The sequence below is a fragment of the Arachis hypogaea genome, chromosome 20, assembly GCF_003086295.3.
Source record: "Arachis hypogaea cultivar Tifrunner chromosome 20, arahy.Tifrunner.gnm2.J5K5, whole genome shotgun sequence".
Lineage (NCBI taxonomy): Eukaryota > Viridiplantae > Streptophyta > Magnoliopsida > Fabales > Fabaceae > Arachis > Arachis hypogaea.
Genome location: NC_092055.1, coordinates 113,823,611 through 113,843,892, shown reverse-complemented (window position 1 = coordinate 113,843,892; position 20,282 = coordinate 113,823,611). Strand labels below are relative to the sequence as shown.

General features: G+C 36.5%; 2 protein-coding genes and 1 long non-coding RNA gene across 3 annotated transcripts; 1 reads left to right on the top strand and 2 right to left on the bottom strand.

The window, feature by feature from the left end:
* Positions 1-5,071: 5,071 nt before the first annotated feature.
* LOC140183159 (uncharacterized) lies at positions 5,072-5,827 on the bottom strand. Its single transcript, XM_072231179.1, has 2 exons — positions 5,616-5,827; positions 5,072-5,195 (listed from the first exon to the last, which is right to left on the bottom strand). The coding sequence occupies exons 1-2, from the start codon at positions 5,825-5,827 to the stop codon at positions 5,072-5,074; spliced, it is 336 nt and encodes a 111-aa protein (XP_072087280.1).
* A 1,109-nt stretch (positions 5,828-6,936) lies between these two features.
* Positions 6,937-8,312, bottom strand: LOC112784875 (large ribosomal subunit protein bL27c). Its single transcript, XM_025828210.2, has 3 exons — positions 7,868-8,312; positions 7,357-7,458; positions 6,937-7,265 (listed from the first exon to the last, which is right to left on the bottom strand). Exons 1-3 carry the CDS (start codon positions 8,150-8,152, stop codon positions 7,089-7,091), a joined length of 564 nt encoding a protein of 187 aa, XP_025683995.1. The 5' UTR covers positions 8,153-8,312; the 3' UTR covers positions 6,937-7,088.
* Positions 8,313-10,364: 2,052 nt separating this feature from the next.
* LOC140182688 (uncharacterized) lies at positions 10,365-11,188 on the top strand. The gene is made up of 2 exons (XR_011878723.1): positions 10,365-10,589; positions 10,709-11,188. It is a non-coding gene; the product is annotated as an uncharacterized lncRNA (long non-coding RNA).
* Positions 11,189-20,282: the final 9,094 nt, after the last annotated feature.

The window sequence follows — 20,282 nt, the reverse complement described above, 5'->3', positions numbered from 1 at the left end:
AGATAAAAGATGATGGCCAAGAGGTAGATGCGATACAAGGACGGCTTGATAGGGAGGATGGAGGGACTGGTGAGACTTGGAGGGTTGCAGAGGACTTGGAAGATGCAAGAATATCTGAAGACAGCGAAGCTGAGACTGAATCCTCTGAAACCAAATGGGATGATGAAATGCAGGAAAACAAGAAGGCATGGGAGTTGGCAGTGGAATCTGGAGCAGTTCAGTATAATGAGGAAGATGATATTATGGCTATACTCCAAGCACATAACGAGGCAATTGCGCAGAAGAAAAAGCAAGCTAAACAAAAGGAAAAGGCAAGAAGAAGTAGGCCGAAAAATCGCAAAAAGGTGTGTACAATTGGTTTAAAATGATTTTTAGTTCTTGGAATATTAGGGGTTTGGGGGGAGTTGAAAAATTGAGTATGGTGAAGAGTTTTAGGAGAAAATTTTAGTTGAATATGTTAGGTTTAATAGAGACAAAGAAAGAGGTAGTAACCAAATATGATGTAGTGCAACTGTGGGAAAATAATGTGGTAGGATGGGAGTACGTGGGGTTGGAAGGTGCTTCCGGTGAGCTGTTGTTGATGTGGGATGAAATGATTTTTCAGAGGAGCAACTATTATAAAGGGGAGAGATGGTTGTGTGCGGATGGCGTTGTGCTAAAAAATAATTTTAAGTGTACTTTCTGTTTAGTGTATGGTGTGCACCAAAGGGAAGAGAAGCTTGTCGTGTAGGAAGAGCTGAGCTTTTTATCTGGGCTTTGTCAAGTACCTTTTTGTTATTTGGGGGACTTTAACGAGGTTGTTCAAGTGGAAGAGAGGAAAGGAGCTACCACTTTGACAGTGACTGCAGCTGAGTTTAAATTTTGGATTCAAGATATGGAGCTTTTGGACCTTGCACTTGCTGATCATATGTTCACATGGTTTAGAGGTTAGTCGTGTAGCCGCATTGATAGAGTTCTGGTTAGTTTGGAGTAGTTGAAAGAGTTTCCTAAAATAAGGCTTAGAGAAGGTCCGAGAGGTTTATCAGACCACTGTCCATTGATTGTGGATATCACAAGATTGGGAGGGGGGCCGAGACCTTTTCGGAGTCTGGATGCTTGGTTTACTCATGAGGGTTTCTTGCGGATGGTGAAGGAGGAGTGGAGGAATTTGGGTGACGTACAATTCATTGACAAGCTGAAGGCTTTGACGGTCCTGCTGGGTAAATGGCATAAAGAGAATTTTAGGGACATGGATATGAAAATTATGAAGTTTGAAGAAGAGATAAAGAAAGTAGATGATATGGTTAGCAATGGGGTTGTTGATGGAACTGTGGAAGCAAGAAGGAGGGCGTTGGTGAGCTCTTGTAAGAAATAGTATATCAGAAAAGAATTACATTGGAAGCAGATATCGCGATCCAGGTATGCCAAGGATATGAATAAGAACACTCGCTATTTTCACAATCTAGCCTCAGCTCGAAGGAGAAACAATCGGATTGAGTCCTTACTTATTCATGGGAGGATAGTAAGAAATCAAGCAAGGATTAAAGTTGCTATCAGAGACTTTTATAAGAATTTATATCATCAGGAGACCTCATCGGTGATAGGGTTCCACGATGGACTAGTTAACCGGATAACGGAGGAGGAGGCAGCAGAGTTGGAATGGATGCCGTCTAATGAGGAAATTAAGGATGCAGTTTGCGATTGTGAGTCAACTAAGGCACCGGGCAATGATTGGTATAATATGAGTTTCATTAAGAAGTGTAAAGTGTTGGGAGGATGTTGGTGGGGAGTTCACTGCAGCCGTGATAGGATTTTTTCAGTCAGCTGTTTTACCCAGGAATGCGAATGTTACTTAGGTGGCTCTGGCGCCAAAGTTTGTCGGAGCTAAAGAAATCAAGAACCTTAGGCCAATTAGTATGGTGGTATGTGTTTATAAGGTTATATCAAAGATCCTGGTTCGGAGGATGCGAATGATAATGCTTGGGTTGGTAGGAGAAATACAGAGTGCGTTTGTGCATGGTAGGAAGATACATGATGGGGCTTTGATTGCATATGAAACTGTGCAGTGGCTGAAGTTGAGGAAAAAGAGCTCCGCAATTATTAAACTAGACTTCCAAAAGGCTTATGATCGAGTCAAGTGGAGTTTTGTGGATATTGTTTTGCAGAAGATGGGGTTTGGCCGTAGATGGAGGGAGTGGATAAAGGAGTGTGTGTGTTCTGCGTCTATGTCAGTCCTAATAAATGGATCTCCCTCTAAGCCCTTCAAAATGGAAAGGGGTCTACGACAAGGGGATCTTCTTTCTCCCTTTCTATTTGTGCTTGTTGTGGATGTTCTACATAGGATAATTAGACAGGCGGTGTGGAATGGACGTATTACTCCGTTGTTGGTTGGAAGGGATAACATTGAGTTGTCACATTTACAGTTTACGGATGACACTATACTTTTTTGCCCTTCTGAAGAAGAGACGATCAGAAAATATTAGTGGTTGCTACGCTGCTTTGAGATGATGTCAGAGTTGAGTGTCAATTTTGACAAGTCTAGCTTGATCCCGGTTAATTGTGAGAAAAGTTGGGCACGACAGATGTGTCGATTGTTGGGGTGTAAAGAGGCATATTTACCTGTCAGATATCTTGGCATTTCTTTGGGGGCGAATCCGAGGCTGGTCAAGACATGGAAACCAGTGATTGATAAAGTAGAGAAAAAGCTAAGTCTATGGAAAGCAAAGTCTCTAAATAAAGCGGGTATGCTGGTTCTCATTAAATCTGTTCTTAATAGCCTGCCTATTTACTATCTCAGCTTGTACAAAATGTCGAAGGCAGTAGCAGACAAAATAATATCCTTATAGAGATGCTTTTTGTGGAGTAAGGAGGATGGGAGGGACAGGATGCCTGTAGTGAAATGGAAAGTTGTACAGGCCCCCAAAAAGGCAGGAGGTTTGGGAGTTAGTGACGCGGTTATTCGGAATACAACGCTCCTGTTCAAGTGGTGGTGGAGATCTTCGAAAGAGGATTGTCCACTTTGGAAGAAAATTGTATGTTCCTGTAATAACATGAATCCTTCTGAGATGATTTGTGATCAGCTTGTACTTACAAGAGGGGGTCCTTGGAAGGATATTTGTCAACTACAAATCAGGGAGCCACAAGTGAGAGAGAAGATGATTAGAGGCTTGGCTATGGAACTAGGGGATGATAGGATAATTCGCTTTTGGGAGGATAGCTGGTTACCTTGTAGTGTTCTGAAAGTTATTTTTTCAAGACTTTTCTCGGTCTCAAATCTTCAAGGATCTGTCATAGGGGGATTGTGGGTTCTGGGATGGGCTAGAGTGGATTTGGAATTTCCAGTGACGACGAGAGTTATTTCAATGGGAGCTAGAACTAGTAAACCAGCTTCATGCGGTTCTGCAATCAGTGAAACTGACAACTGAGAGAGAGGACAGAGTGATTTGGAAATTTGATAAAAAGGGTGTTTATTCTACTAACTCATTTGTACAGGTATTGCAGGCAGAGGTACTTCTCTCGGATATCACAAGCTATAGCTTCACTAGTACTATTTGGAGAGGATTCGTCCCACCAAGGGTTGAGTTGTTTACTTGATTTGCACTGGTTGGTAGGGTGAATATAAGGGAACGACGGTGTAGATTAGGTGTTATTGGCCAAAATGATAACATGTGTGTTTTATGTCATAAATATGTTGAAACTGCTTTTCACTTGTTCATTGGTTGTGAGCTCACTTGGCAGGTGTGGTGTGCTTGGTTGTTCGCTCTTGGAAGGATATGGAATATTCCAGGTACGCTCAAGCAACACTATGAAAGTTGGATGGATATATCAGTGAGAAAGATGGAACAGAAGCAGTGGTTGGTTGGTTTTTTTGCGGTCATCTGGATAATTTGGCTAGAAAGAAATGATATAATCTTCAAAAATCAAGGTTCAAGTGTGGTGGATATTATTAACAGATCTTTTACAAGTTACGATGAGTGGATTGGTAGTGAACTCTGTGGTTGATGGTAATGTCGAAGATGTCTAGAGGTTGTTATTTTTAACATTAAGAGGTTTTGTTTCTTTTTTTTTTTGTTTTACCTTGTTGTGTTGAGTTTTTTTATTTCAAAAAAAAAAATTTACAAATATCAAAAGTTTAAAATGATAATGGCTAACACATTCTCTCATATGTGAGGGTTGGAATAGGTTCAAAAACAAAAAGGAATGTTGCATAACAAATATTTATTTATAAAATATAAATGAAGAGAAAGTTATAAGTAAACAAAAGGAGTCATACTAAGAAATATTTCAAGTGGACTGGGAGTATCGGTGCTCCAGTTGTTTTAACCGTTGATTTGAATTATAAAAAATATATATAATATATATTAATTAAAATCAATAGTTAAAACAACTGGTGCACCAGTATTTTCCGGTATACTTAAAATGTTTTCCATACTATATGACGTTCTAAATGATAAATAGAACATGTATGTGATCCTTGTATTTAAAATTCTCTGACTCCGAAAAAAGAAAGAGTAGGGCAAACAACTTGGTAAGTGGTGAATCCAGAGTCTTTGCATAGCTTCCCACATTCCTTCTCTGTTCTCTCCTTCCCTCCAACATGAAGGAACATTAAATTGTCAACTATATAAATATGATACATAAATAATAAAATAATAATTTATAAAATAAAAAATAAAATTTATAATTAAATAATATATAAAATATTAATTTATAATTAAAATTAAATAAAAATTATTTAATAATTATTAAAAAATTTAAAAAATATATTTTATTACAAAACTCATAAAAATTAATTATACTAAAAAACAAATGAAAATTAAAATATAATATTTTAATTATCTAAAATTAAATTTATTTAAAAATAATTTTTTAAATTTTAAATCAAACATAAAAATATAATATTTTTATCATAAAATTTTTAAAAATTATTTATAATCTTTCCATCCACACACACTCTTAATATTACGGTACTTGGAGAGGATAATTTTAAGGCAGCGTCCAGTACCTCCTCCAACATCAACCTGCATTGACACTCCTTCAAATCCATCATATGCTTCCAAATATTTCTTCGTATGTTTGGCAGAGATTCCTGTCATTGCTTTGTTGAAAGTGTGACTAGTTCTGCATCCTTCTCCATGTACTCCCACACCGACATCCCATTAGCCTTCTTGAACACCTCTATTCCTCCATCAACAATCGCATCCTTAATGTTTACCCTAATTAATTATAATTCAAGAATATATTAATGCAGCTCAATCAGATTAATTAATTATTGGAGGTATCAGAATTTATTATTTTTTGCCATCACTTAGTTATCAATTCAATTTTTTTAGTTTAATTTTTTTAATCTAGTAATCCATCGACATATTTTATCTCATATTTTTTAACATTGATGATTATCTGATAGCCAAAAACAATAAATTCTGACGACCCTCTAAAATTAATTAATTACTCACTCATCAAACCCTTGTTAGAGCTGGGTGGCAGTTGAGATTTGAGAAAAAAGCTAGATTATGACTGATTTTTGAGAAAATATTTAGCAGCATGTGAGAGACTATAAAGCCTCTCAACCTTGCCGCCAACGCCATGGTCGACGACGACACTCGAATTGAGAAGTGAGAATCTGGCAAGCACACGAAGCATTTTGTCCAGCCTGTTGTAGAGTTGAGGGTGCTGTGAAGGAAGAGTATGCACCGTTGGTGGCTAACTCAGACAATATCTGAAAGAGGTTGAGTTCAACAGCAGCATTCAATATGAAAGGGAACACTTGAAAAGTTGACAACAACATCGCATACATGCATGCATCGTCGTCATCATATCCTTCTTCCTTTCTTGCCGATGAACTCATCATTTGTTGCTAACGGTGCAGCTTTAATTTCATCTTTATTGATTTAATGATAAAACTACTAGATATGTATGAGAGAGAGAGAGAGAAGTGTATTTGTAATGAAAAAAAAAAGTATAATCTGTGGGTAATTTCATGGAACTAATTCAATTTTTATGTGTATGAGTTAGTTTAAATATTTTGAGGTTAAAATGTAAACATTTAAATTTATTTTATAATAAAAAATAATAATTTATTCTAAAAATTTGGAATTGTAAAAGGGGTAGGTTTTTCCGGTGAGGAAGTATGAAGAGCTCATGGAATATTTATATAATGTGTATAATGGAGGTTTAGGGATGTCCGATTCAGTATCAGAGATATAACCATTAGTGTTACATTTTTTCTATCAGCTTAAACTTTTGGGATGAGTGGTGGTTTCATAACATGATATTAGAGTTTTAGATTCGAAAGGTTAAGAGTTTAATCTTTGGTAAATCCTGGTAAACCCCAAAAAATCAACTTAAGCTTTTTGGATAAGTGATTTCATGACATGAGATATTTATTATCCCTGGTACCCGATAGTTAATATTCATTTTTTAACTTATAATCCATTGTATACATTGTACAAATATTCCATTGGTTCCTAACGGAATTCTTCTTCGTTTGCAACTTGCTCAAACCATTAAAATATAATCTGTCCAGAGTCCACAGCTCCACATAAGGGGCGTCTTTTCTTCGTTTTTTTTTTTTTTTGGCACATGTCATGTTCAAAATTGCTAAACATCTTCCTTTTTTAAATTATTTAGAACTAAACATAAAAGTTAATACAATACATGAGTATTTATAATTCTTTTAGCAATATATGAAGTTCATTGGCTAAATAATGTGTGACTTGAATTTTTTAAATAATGTGTCGCAAACTAATAAAAAATTATAAATGTACTATAAGCTTAACTTTTGTGCATATTTCATAAGTTTTATATATATTTCAGAATATATATCTTTTCACGATGCAAAGTTCCGGCGCCGGGGGAAGGGGAAAAAAATGAAAAGACGGGACGGGAGAATGATTCAGTGATATCAATGTATATCAATCTAGCTTAGCTTGTGAAGGTGGGAAGTATGACAACTCATCATCAAACAGAAAATTATTGAACAAAAAGAAATGTCAAGAATAAGTGAATAACACATACAATCATATTTAGTTTTCTATTTCAAAATCAAAACAAAACTGAATACAATGCTATAAGGGAATCACAGATACAGGGGGAATTTTTCACATGTATCAGCACACTGGATTAGTGATGGCAATATCAAGAACAGAAGCTAGCACCATTTGGTGTTGAAGTACTGCTGCTTCTCTAGCCTTTCTGCGTTCGCGCCTCATCCTGAAATACTCCCTCTTCCTTGCTCTATAGCTGTTGGGGTTCTCAGGTTGCACTTCTCGTGGGTAAACACTCACCTGAAGTAGAAGAAATCATAATAATTAAGCTTCAATTTGTACTCTCTATAATTTTTCTAAGTAACATAAGGTGTAAAAAGCTTCACTTAACCTTTTTCCTGTCAGGCCCAAATTTCTCAAATTTCACAACTCCATCAATCAAGGAAAAGATGGTATAGTCTTTGCCAAGCCCCACATTCTTTCCTGCATGAAACTAAAAGTATTGTCCAAAACAAAATCAAAACTTAGATGACCCTGTATGGTCTTTTTTTTTCCTTCTTCTTCGAAGTGATAGTATGCTACACATTTTATATTACTCGTAAATTTCTAAATGCCAAAAACGTGGTAATGGTCAAATTTTTATATATAATCAAGCTTCAAAGTTTAAGGAAGCATGATTTTGCAGTGGTAAGCAAGCTATAGTACTACCTATTCACTTGAAACTTGAAAGGTTCTGTATAAAATACAAATGTTTATGTAAGGAAGAAAGCAAACAATCAAACATAGCAAAAAAATGAAACATAATAAACACTATTCGAACCCCTCAGTCAGCTTAGGCAATAGAACAAATAGATAGAGTGCATATTCAAAAAACAGAGAATGAAAATTGGAATCAATAGTACCTTAGTACCACGTTGGCGAACGATGATGGAACCGGGTTTGGCGACTTGATCACCGTAGATCTTGACGCCGAGGCGTTGGCCGGGGGAATCACGGCCGTTCTTGGTGCTGCCAGCTCCCTTCTTGTGGGCGTTCTGGATGGTGAGAGGGAGAGGAGGCCGAATCTGAATGTGTGTGCGAGGGAGAGATACAAAGGAGGGAAGCTGCGAAGCAGAAGCATAGGAAGAAGAAGACGACGACAGAGAAAGGCCTTTGAATGCTGTTGCCAGGTTGAAACTCACCGCCATCGTTCAGCCACAGGTTCTCTTCTCTGTTCTCACCACACTGTATTATTACCTCACAAGTCACACACAATTTAAGCCAAGAAGAAGATAAGGAAAAGTTAAAATTACATCAAAGTCCATTCACGTTTGCTAAAATGACCAAAAAAATTATAAATAAAACTGTAATCAAACTTAAAACATTCATATATTTCTAACTATCAAGAAAATATAATATATAAGTATTTTTGTTAAAGCATGTAATTTTTTAAATTATGTATTTTTCAAAATATATAAGTAATATAATTTGATACAGTGTACACGCTAATATATCCGTTACATTTATATTTTATGATTTAATATTTTTTTAAATATTGGATCAGGAGGAGGTATAATTCTCAAAAATTGTAAATCAGCATTCTGGTGACGGGGATGATTATAGGGGCAAGTTGGAGCTACAATTATAAATTTGGGGTTCTAATTGAGGCAAACAAAATTGTAGGGTCATTTTGAGTATCGGACTAAATTTTAGGGGCCAAATTGAGATTTAACTCTTTGTTTTTATTGCACAATAATTTTTAGTTTTAAATATTCAAAACATGTTAGATTTGGACTTAACTAAGTGTATTCGTATTTCGCAGCTCTTCTCTATTCAATAAGCAACACTTTCTCTACTTTTGAGTTCAAATATAAAAAATTAGCTAGGTATTTTTTATTTATGTAATTTAGTATTATTTTACATTTTACATTTTATTGTTTATCTAATTTAATTTTTTATATCATAAAAAATATTAGAATATTCAATAAGTATTGATATTATTATATTTGTATAAATTGATAAAAAAATTTAATAAATATTATAAATTTTATTATTTGTCATTCTAACTTCTTTTTTACCTATTTTACAGGATATATATTCAAATTTTTATATAAAATAATCATGAAAAATAAAAAAATTGATGCATTTTTTAAGAGGAAGGCTAATATTTAAGAAGGAAAACATATAACTTTTATAATATCAACACCTGTAGATGGTTTTTCTACTTTAATGAATCACGAAAAAAGTGAGATACAACCTCCAAAAGTTCAAATAATTGCATCTGATGAGTTTGACCTTAATTCTTTGGAACAAGACCCTGGAAAACGGCTTTAAATTTGACAATATCACCCAAATCAGAGAGATGAGGTTAGACGAGCTTATCTTAAACGGAGTCCATATCAAAAGCATCTTGACAATTATCTTCTATCTGGCCCCCAAAATTTTGTTTCAAGCTCCGCCCACTGGTTATACTCAAACTTTAATTTAGCTCTTAAAATTTCAATTTCTTTAATTTAGTCCCTAAATTTTTTAAATTTTAATCACGTTAGTCTCTACGGTGATTTCTGTCACAGAGTCAATTGAAAAGTTTAGAGACTAAATTGAGACAATTAAAATTTCAATAACTAAATTAAGGTTCGAGTGTAACTTTAGGGACCAAAATGAGTATTTTCTCTAAAATATCACTCACAGATTATACTTTTTGAATTTTTTTTTTGACAAAACATCATTCATGAATTATATTTTTTCATACATGTAAAATACATCAATTAAAAAAAACTGTGAAAAACACTAAATAACCTCCAATAAGAAAGAAAAACTTAAATAGTGTCACTCCGAAACCTGAAATAATGTACCTAACTTATTAAGGGTTTGAAGCCAAATTTGGTAGACCTATTTTTCCAGGAATTTTATGATTCATATACTCATATTCTCTCATTTTCTTTGTTATCAACTTATCATTCATTATTTCATCGTTTTGGATTATACACCAAACTTAAAAATGATCTGAATCACTTGAATATCACATTTATTTAATTTATTAATAACTATCTTAAGAATAATAAAGTAATTGTTAAACCTTTTAACACATCTAATATATTAAAAATGTATTAGAATTAAAAAAATATTTTTAATAAAATATTTTCTATTATTTCCTTAACTAGTTGTTAGTCAAACCTTTTAATTTAAGAATTTGACTAAAGACTAAAGAGTACGTTAAATTATATATTAACTATTTTTTATTTTTCTAATGCATAATCTATAAAAAAATTCTAAAAATAAAGTAATATTTATTTTATATTTTCTATAAAATAAAAAATGGTTCTTTACATTTAATACAGTTTTTGCTTTTGTAATCAATCATATTATATGATGTGTTTTCTCTTTCTTCTCTTTTTATGTTGCTGTTCCACTTAATCATATTATATGATGTGTTTTCTCTTTCTTCTCTTTTCATGTTGCTGTTCCACTTATGAGTCTCATGCCATACCTAACTCAATCGCTCACTCTCTTCATACACACACCTCAGTCGGCGTTTTACTTTTCATTTCTATCTCCGATCTAACTCACACACTCTTTTTAGATGTAGTCGGCGTTTTACTTCCCATTTCTATCTCCGATCTACCTCACACACTCTTTCTAGATGTATGCAGTTCTTCCATTTCACTTCACTTCACCTTTTAAAAATAGTATATACATTTTTTTTCCAAAAAGAATATTTGAGCTTGTTATTTTAAGTCGTAACGACGATGTTGGTGATGCAGATTGATTAATTGATTTATATAGCTATGGTCAGAACTCAGAAAGATGCTGATCGGTGGTGAACCAACTGGTGCATTAGAAGAAAAGGCGACTAATTTTGACTTTGACTTGTTTGTTATTGGAGCTAGTAGTGGTGGCATTCGTGCCTCTAGATTATGCGCCAACTTCGGAGCTAAAGTAACTAATCTCTCATCTTATTTTATTTGATTTACTTTGCAAATTGTTATTATCAAGTTTATGTTGATTCATACTGTGTATATAGAGCAGAACAGACTCCATTATCCATTAAGTAAAGCTTCAAGTTTTGTAAACTTTAATGGTGTTTGGTTTAGAAACACTTAGATTACAATTCATACATAGGTTGTTTGGCACAATTTTAATGTGTATGTGGTACGGATGCACATGTGGCGGGAGAGTTTTCAAAACGGGATAAATTAGTCCCTCTTTGTCAAAATAATAAGACACATAAATCCTTCTTCTCCTTTCTTCCACCTCCATTCACATACCATCATTTTTATTTTTCTTCCACCTCTTTACCGTTTCTTCTTCTTGTTCTTCTTTAAATAATAATAACAACAAACATTCTTATCAAATCAAAATAAAGCAAATAGATAGCAATATTGAATCGAATCAAAATAAATCAAAACTGTGATTATAATCCATTCACCATGAACAATTTCTTGAATCCTGAATAATTCATGACACAAGGTTACATGATAGTTGACTTTACATAATAACAATTGAAAGCGAATCAAACATGGAAACATAAAGCATGAACCTTTTGGCACTTTTTGGGAGAACTTGGCCGAGTCAGAGGCACATTCCTTCCATTTCTTATCCAAAGCAAACAAAAGGAAAAAAGTTAACTAAGACTCAACTCATCTGTTACATGAATGAACGTTCATTCTTCAGCATATGTACTTAAAAAACAAAACTAGACAAGAAGCTTCACCAATCTGCGAACTTCAGTGGAGGAATGCTTCCTTAACTGATTCGCATTCCTCTTAATTTCAAGAGCGACATATGGTGAGGATCTTCAAGTTGGTGCTTAATTTCTAGAATCTTCTTTTGTTCATCATCGAATAAGCCTCCAAAGGATCCAAATCCTCGTCCTTTGACTATTTATTTTGTCTATTGTGTACTTCGTCAGCATTTGCTTTGCAATTCAGACACCGAGGAGGCGTGGTAGTGGCGGCGTAAAGGCACTCCACGATTTCGTCCAAGTGGCACTTCAATTTTTGCTAAGGAGAAATAACAGATTGAAGAATGGGAATAGTTGAGATTTAATTTTTTATTTTTGAAAGGAAGAAAAGAGAGATAGGAAGAGATAGGATTTGGTGTTTATTGAGGAAAGGGAAGAAAGGTTCTTTGAAGAAGGCGAAGAGCGAGGACACACCGTGGGGCTGGAAAAGGTTGCTTCGCGCATGACTCTGCTGACGCTTGAGTCATCGAGGATGGATATAATGAGCTGCTTGAGCTTGACTTTGATGGTGAAGAACGCCTGCTGCTGTTGCTCGAGGTACCCGCGACGCTGGTGTGCCTGTGCACACTTCAGTGCCACCATGAGTGCGTTGGAGATTGGTGACTCAGAGGAGAGGTTTGTGCTATGGGAAGTCGGCATGCGCTCGAGAGCAACATGGAAGTAGAGTTCGAGTGCCCTGCACTAAACAGAGTGACGAAGAAGAGGGACTAATTTGTCCCATTTTAAAAACTTTTTCGTCACGTGTGCATTCGCAACGGCTAAGTCAGTACAACGGGAGTCACATCAGACTTTTTCATTAGGTCTGACGGACCCACATGAATGGAGGGATTCATATGTCTAATTTTTTAAGAGGTCAGAGATTTAAAAGTAATTTCAAATGGTCAGGGATGAAAACGTTTGTGGGATAGAAATTCAAACACATATTTTAATGATTTTGGCCCACGATAGGGCTAAAGGGCTAAGAACCACAAACGAACCCACATTGGGTTCAAGCCCATGATACATAAGCACCTCACTTAATACAATTCAGCCACTCACCCCCCATTATTGAGAGAGAGTCATGATGAAGAGAAGAGAAGGAGAGTGAGATGCCCTAACTTTTACTACTCATCACCATCTTCAATCTCACATAACTTTCAAACTGTAACTCCGATCGAAGAACTGTTTGCGGCTACGCGTCGCTCTCGAATTTCTCTTTGATTCTATACCACTTTTGCGGTGAGTACTCCCAAGAAATCTACCTCATTTTTGTTTTTTCCCTCAAATTCGAGTTTTAGTTAGGTGAATGTTAAAACATTATCATTTTGGTGTTTAGGGGAGGCTTACCTCGGGTCCTAGAGTGGTTTTGACCCAAGGTTTCGTGGTTCAAGGTAAAAAAACTCTTTTTCTTTGAATCTTCTCCTATACGTGTGAATCCTAGTTTAAATATATGTAAAATTTGGTAAAATTAGAGTTGCTTAGTTGATTTTAGTGTGTATTGGGTATTTGGTGTGGTTGTGGAGCTTTTGTTAAGGCTTGAATTAGCGCTTGGGCTAATTTTGGGTCACTTGGTAGAAACTTGAAGGATTGACCAAAGCTTGGGTCCATCTAGAGAGGAAAGAACTCAAGTGTTAGGAAACCGCCATCAAAGAGGTACGATTTTTAGTTTCAGGTAGATATTATGTAAGATTATGTGAAAACCTAGGTTAAATGCTCTAGGATAGTGTTGAATGATGATTGTGGATGATGGTATGTGGTTTAGTGTGTATGATTGTGTGAATGATGTGATATGTTGTGAATTTGAGAATTGAAATTTTGGTATGCTTGGTAAAAATTGATGGTGTTGTGATGTATGTATGCATGATTGAATTGATAGAGGTTATGTTAATTACCTATTAATATATGAAAATAGGTCGGAGACCGTGATAGGGTAAGTATCCCCTAGTTGGTAAGTTATGGTAAGTTGATGACATTTGCCATATGTGATTTGTTGTTGGGATGATGAGAATTTGTTGGGTAATTGATTGTTGGTGAATAATTTTGTGGAAAAATTCATTGATTGATTGTTTGATTATGGAGTTATGTTGGCCGGATGCCTTAAATTGTGTAGTTGGTATTGTGATGATTTACATGTTGATGTTTATGTTGTTAAATATGGTTGAGAATGAAAATGAGGTAATTATAGATGGATATAAGGTTGGATGGTAAAATTGTTGAGATTGAGGTGGAGGAGAATTTTGAGTGTAGAGGGTGTGTAAAGATTGGTTTGTGTTGGTTTAGAAAGGAAATGAATTGAGAAAATAGCAAAATGAACATTATGCAGAATTTTGATAAAATTGGATTTTTGACCAACTTCGACGGGCCATAACTTGGCACTCGAAGCTCGAAATTGAGTGAATTTTATCTTTAATTAAAGATGATAATGAGAGATTTAAAACTATTTAAGAACGGAGGAAAACAAAATTTTGTAGCAAAAGTTAAAATTTGAAATTGCAGACTTTGTAGAAAATCAGCAAAACTAACTAGTGTGCACACGCACAGAGTTGTGCGTGCGCACCAGCACCACTCATAACGAGTGTTCCAAATCGTGCGTACGCATGAACCCTGTTTTCTCCAAAACTCTATTTTTGACTGTTCTTCCTTTCCAGCGTGGTTATAACACTCTTTAACTTCTGTATGGAGTTGAATAACCGATAATTAAGCCTTGAATACACTGGAGAGTGATATGACAAATTAAATTGAACTATTCCTGGATAAACACTTAGTTAATCGGATAAAATATTGTGGGAATGGTGGCTTTGTCCCTCTCGCGGTGAGAATGGTGGTCTCATCTTGCTCACGGAATAATGAGATTGAAGTAGCTAATAAATGAATGGGGTTATATGCTGAATCTTTTCAGACTGGACGGAATTGTAAATTGGTTTAATATGTGATCTTGATTTCTTGCCTGGCAAGGACGGTGGTATCATCCCACTTACTCAGTGCGTAAACTACTCTGCGAGGATGGTGGTTTTATCCTATCCACGGTGAGGACAGTGGTGTTATCTCGCTCACTAGAGAATGGAATTGATAAATTGATAAGGAATTGGAATTAATGAATCTAAGTGTGAAAAATTGATAATGAATTGGGATAAGTGCATTTGATAATTTATAAAAGTGCTAAAAGACATTGATATTGATTAATTTTAGCCTGAATGGTAGGTTGGTAAGATCTGGGTGTTATCCCACTTGCGTATTGATTTGATAATTATTTTGGCACCTACACCAGGCAAGGACGGTGGTTTTATCCCGCTTGTTTTGTAATTGCGGTATGATGTGAGGACGGAGGTTTAATCCTGCTCATGTATTGGGGAGGTTAAGAATTCCCTCTGGTTGTGCATATATTTGTATGTGAACTGGGTTATGATGAGTTGTGTTTTACGAGGCTGGTTAAGATTATGACTAGGATTGAATTGAATTGAATTGACTTGAGGCTTAGATCAAAAGCGAGGATTTATATGAGATTTATGATGAAAACTATGATTTAAAAGTGTGGCGGGTACTGTATCCCAGAGTAGATAGAAAAGTTGAGGTTGGAAATTCCCTCTCTTGCTGCAATAGACAAGTTGATGTTGAGAATTTCTTCTCTTGTGTTGTGATATTAATTGAAAAGACATTAAGATTGATGTTGTGGAGATGGTAGTTCGTCCTGCCCACAGAGAGGATGGTGGTTTGATCTCCCTCACGGATAGACAAGCTGAGGTTGAGGATTCCCTCTCTTGTTGCGGTGGACAAGCGAAGTTGAGGATTCCCTTTCTTGTTACATCGGAAAATTGGATGGAAGGTTGAGGATTCCCTTCTATTCAATTTCTGGCAGTAGTGTGGACGAGTTAGGTTTAGGGTTTTCTTTCTTACTGTAACACCCTACCATACAGAGTCTTATGCTTAAGTCATAATCCAGAGATGACAAGGTATTACGACCTCTAAAATAAAAATCTAGTACGTATAGTAGTGTGAATAAGGATTATAACTAGGAGCCTTTGTGGAAAAAGGGGTAAACAAAAACCGTAACTTGAACGCGCAACACTCCGATCGATAACGTAACGAACAGGGATAAGCTAACGCGAGATCATATATATACAAAGAGTGTCAAAAACGGGAATATCAAGACTCAAAATCCGGTTGCGAAGATAACCGGTCCGAGCATAGTAATATATACATATAATAAAACAAGGAAACCCCAAAAGAAACCCAAAGGGACACGAAAACAGAGAACCTATTCTCCAAAAATCTCCCATAAGAGGAGTCATCACAGTTGTATTATTTAATGGAGATAAAAGTATCTAAACAAGATATATAAACCAAAACAGAGTCCCGAGAACAAGGATCTTCGCTAATCCAGAAGTCTCCAGCATGCCTCAACGAGAAGCCTCGCGTCCTGCATCTGAAAGCCACAAAATCCGCATGGGTGAGAACCAGAGGTCCCCAGCATGGTAACAGCTTCCACATATATAATACATAATAATAGAGAAAAGCCGAAGGCAATCCTAGAACTTCCTCCAGATAATATCAAAGCTTATAAACAAGCTAAACTGTAAGTGGCAACTGACTAAAGATCCTTCAATCTAACTAATACTTCTCTTTCCAATTCCTTCAGACCTCCCAACCACCAGCAGGAGTATAATATAGCAAAAACAGTTATATCAGACAAGAGATTTACAAATAGGAACAGATAAGGCATTTAGACAATTAGCAAGTAATATGCAGTCACATAGGCAATCTCAGACAATTCATATAGTATGCATATGATGAATGCTTGTCCCTAGTGGCTGATGATATCATCTGTCGGTTATAGAGCCAACCCGACAAGTCCTGGTAGCTAACCATTGGACTGTCCCTCTGTCGCGCATCCCCAACTCGAGTTATACTCATCATAAACTTGATCATAATCATGATCCATATCCATCACCCTCACTGGTGAATATTTACGGGGGCGAGCTCATCCGGGCCTTTCACAGTGCCCGGCCACACTTACGACATAGGGTCGAAAGAGCTTCAAGTCTCCACCTGGAGCACGTGGTGGCTAGCCACTGCTTCCTCCCAGGGAAACCCTCATCTCCGATGGTGGAAGTGCAAACATTCACAATTCATTCAACAGCATATATGTATTTTCACTTAGCCATAATCATGGCTCCACTGTAACACAGCAATAATCCAGCTATCCGGCTCACGGTTAAATCCATAACCAGCCATTTCATTAACAATTACGGCACTTCGGCCCATGGCATAACAAGCACTTCCACCGCCATCCTCCGCATCTCACTTAATCATCTTTGATCCTCAATGATCATCCATTTTCCCTTGCTTCACTCGCAAGTTACCACATTCACTAGCCCCTTTTCTCATTTCTAGGCATATCATAATGATTTAAGACATAAGTGGTGAGATCGGAGGCTTAGAAGTATGAAATTTGGCTTTTAAAACTCAAAAATCAACTTTGGAGATGAAAACAGGGCCACGCGTATGCGCACTCCACGCGCACGCGTGGATGGCCACAGAAACTCATCGACGCACAAGCGTCATACGCACGGACGCGCGGTTTGAAAAATAGCCAAACGACGCGCGAGCGTCAACCACGCGTACGCGTGGGTGCTCTTGCGCCCCAGGCACAAAACTGGCATAACTCTGGCACAACTCTCGGGAAAATAGCTGGGCATTTGGTGCAGCGCATCGACACGCCCGCACACACCACGCGCACGCGTGGATGGTGCTTTCTTGAAGAACAGCGCGTACGCGCCAAGTGCGCCTACGCGCGGAGGGTCCTTCTGCTAAAAATTTTCTAAGTTAAAAGCTGCAGAATTTACAGATTCAACCCCCAATCTTCCGACGGACATAATTTTCTCATTTTAAATCGTTTTTCACCCGTTCTTCGAACGGAATGGACATCCCGGATCCAAATTTTATTTTTAAACAAATTTGGCACAAAACAGAGATCCGTAGTCCAAGTTATGTCCCGTCAAAGTATGCCCAAAAACCATGTTTTCATACAAAACCACAAAGTGCCATTTTCAAAACAAGCCGCTTTCAACTCTTTTCAAAATCAATCAAAACATGCCAATTTCATCCCTTTTCTTTGAAATCAATAAAAATGTACCAAAATCAACATCAAGCCATCCTCAACTCACACATTGACACTTTACCAAAAATTTCCAAAACCACATCCAACCATTTTAACACTTCTCAATCAAATGGCTAAAGAACAAACACAATATCATATCATACATCCTTCCTCATCCCAATTTCCAATAATACCATTTCCAATCAACCATCATTATACATAATCATCATCATACTCACCATCAACATGGTACCACCCACCAATTCAACCTTAATCATTCATCAAGCATATATCACAACATGCATTTTCTCATACATCACACAACCAAGGCATCAATATTCATAATCACATATATGATCACATCATATATCTCAACCAATCAACAACATCATCAATTCAATGCCTATCTTAGGGCCTCTAGCCTAAGTATTTCCTACCACATTATATATTAGATACGAGTAACCGAAACTATACCTTAGCCGATTTCCCAAGCTCAACCGGAGCACTTCCAAACCACTTGTCCACAAGCTCTCAAGGTCTCAACACCTCCAAGAACAGATTTTATCACACAAAACTCCCTCCCAAGCTTTCCAAAATCACCAATCAAGCTCCAATATTCACATACACATAACCTAAGCCACAATCATCATACCCATACACAACATCTCAATACCCAAACATCATAGAACAACAAATTACACTAGGGTTGAGAATCTTACTACACCCAAGGTCCAAGGAGACAAGGTTAACCTTCTTCTTCAAGAGAGTTGGGTCCTATAACATCAAAGAGCCCAAAATCTCAATATTTCATCCATGAAACTCGAAAACAAGGGTTGGAATTTCGAAGAGCAAAACGTGGCTTACCTCAAGATTGATTGCATGGGTTTTGTAGAGCTCTCCGCGATGAACGCGTGGCCGCAAACGGTGCGATGATCGGAGCTCTAGATCAAAAGTTATGGTGGTTTGAAGATCAAATGAGAGAAAGAACTTGAGAGAGTGTTCTTCCCTCCATGGCCTCCATTTCAGCGTATTTAGTGTCTCAAATGAGGAGAGAGAGTGCTGAAATGAGGATTTTAGGGTTTAGTTATGTTGGGCCAAGGGCCCACTTTGGGTCCGGTTGGCCCGGTTTGGCACGTTCGGTCCAATCTTGGTCCGATTTCTATAAAATTGGTACCGAAATTCTCGTCCCAATATCCTCTATCATATTAAGCCATAAAAATAACATTTTTGGCTTTCTAGAATAAATTCTCATTTATGGGTTAATTAGCCGTTAATTAACCGGGTCTTACACTTACTGCATCACGGTTTTTCTCTGTTTGGGAAGTGTGGCGGAAACTATATCCTAAGAGTGTGGCGGACACTATATCCCAAGAGTGTAAGAGCACTATATCCCAGAAAAGGTATCGGGTACTATATCCCAAGAGTGTGGTAGGCATTATATCCCAAGAGTGTGGCGGGTACTTTATCCCAAGAGTGTGGATACATAACAGAGAGACAATATCCAGGTTAGCTACCAAATGTGTCAGGTTCTGGCAGTTTAACCAACACGTGAGCTCATGGCCAGTAGGATAGGCATGTATCATGTGCATTTGTTTGCAGTCATTTGGGTGTATATAATTGTTTGGTTTGCCTACTTGTTCACCTATCTGCTACTTGTACTACTTGAATTAATTGCACTCTGTTGTGATTGACTTATTTGTTTTGTTTGTATTTGATTCTATTAAGAACTTGAGAGTGGAAATATAAGAATCCGATAATGTATTGAGACTATTGAGACTGTTGAGATTTACTGAGACTAATGAGATTATTGAAACTTATGAGACTAAAAACGGTGAATAATATAATAATGATGATAATTTGATACCGTTGAGATTGAACGTTGTTAATGATAACTGTTTGAGACTGATGAGATCGAAAGGGATTGATACTGAAACGAACAATAATGATATTGTGAGAAATAATAACTTAGTGCTAGAAAGAATTGAGGTTAGAGACGGTTGACAAAGGCTGAGACTTAGTAACTTAACCCTGTTTGGATTAGAAAAAATCCTAGGATTGAATTTTGTGAGTTTGGAGACTAAGATTGCCTAGTAGGTCCATATAATTTTACATAGTCTCTATATAGAACTATTACCCTACTGAAAACTTTCGGGTTCTCACCGTTGTGAAAATTGTTAATTTTTCAGATAACAGGACGTGACGCATCTCGCTGAGAGTACGAGACTCGTTGGCGAAGCGAAAAAGAGCTTATTTTTAAAGTTTATTCTGTACTTAGCATATTTCTCTACTGTTGAACATGTATTTGTATACTTTCCTCGTAGAGATTTTATTTTGGAGAAACAGGATTGTATTTTTGTACTTCTGGTTTTATAATATTTTCTATCCAACTTTATTTTTGCGGATCGAGACAAATGATTATTATGTATGTTATTTTGAAAACTATGTATATATATACATTCTACTTTAGTAAATGGCGTTCACTTTTGTTAACGTTATTCGTGTGTAAATATTGGTCACT

What these genes read in the sequence shown, in the direction of transcription:
- LOC140183159 (XM_072231179.1), bottom strand. Translation starts at nt 5,827, where the DNA reads ATGAGTTCATCGGCAAGAAAGGAAGAAGGATATGATGACGACGATGCA. An exon ending in CAGGCTGGACAAAATGCTTC is followed by an intron (nt 5,196 to 5,615) that starts GTGTGCTTGCCA and finishes ATAATTAATTAG; the next exon opens with GGTAAACATTAAGGATGCGA.
- LOC112784875 (XM_025828210.2), bottom strand. Translation starts at nt 8,152, where the DNA reads ATGGCGGTGAGTTTCAACCTGGCAACAGCATTCAAAGGCCTTTCTCTG. An exon ending in TTCGCCAACGTGGTACTAAG is followed by an intron (nt 7,459 to 7,867) that starts GTACTATTGATT and finishes CAATACTTTTAG; the next exon opens with TTTCATGCAGGAAAGAATGT. An exon ending in TTGGGCCTGACAGGAAAAAG is followed by an intron (nt 7,266 to 7,356) that starts GTTAAGTGAAGC and finishes CTTCTACTTCAG; the next exon opens with GTGAGTGTTTACCCACGAGA.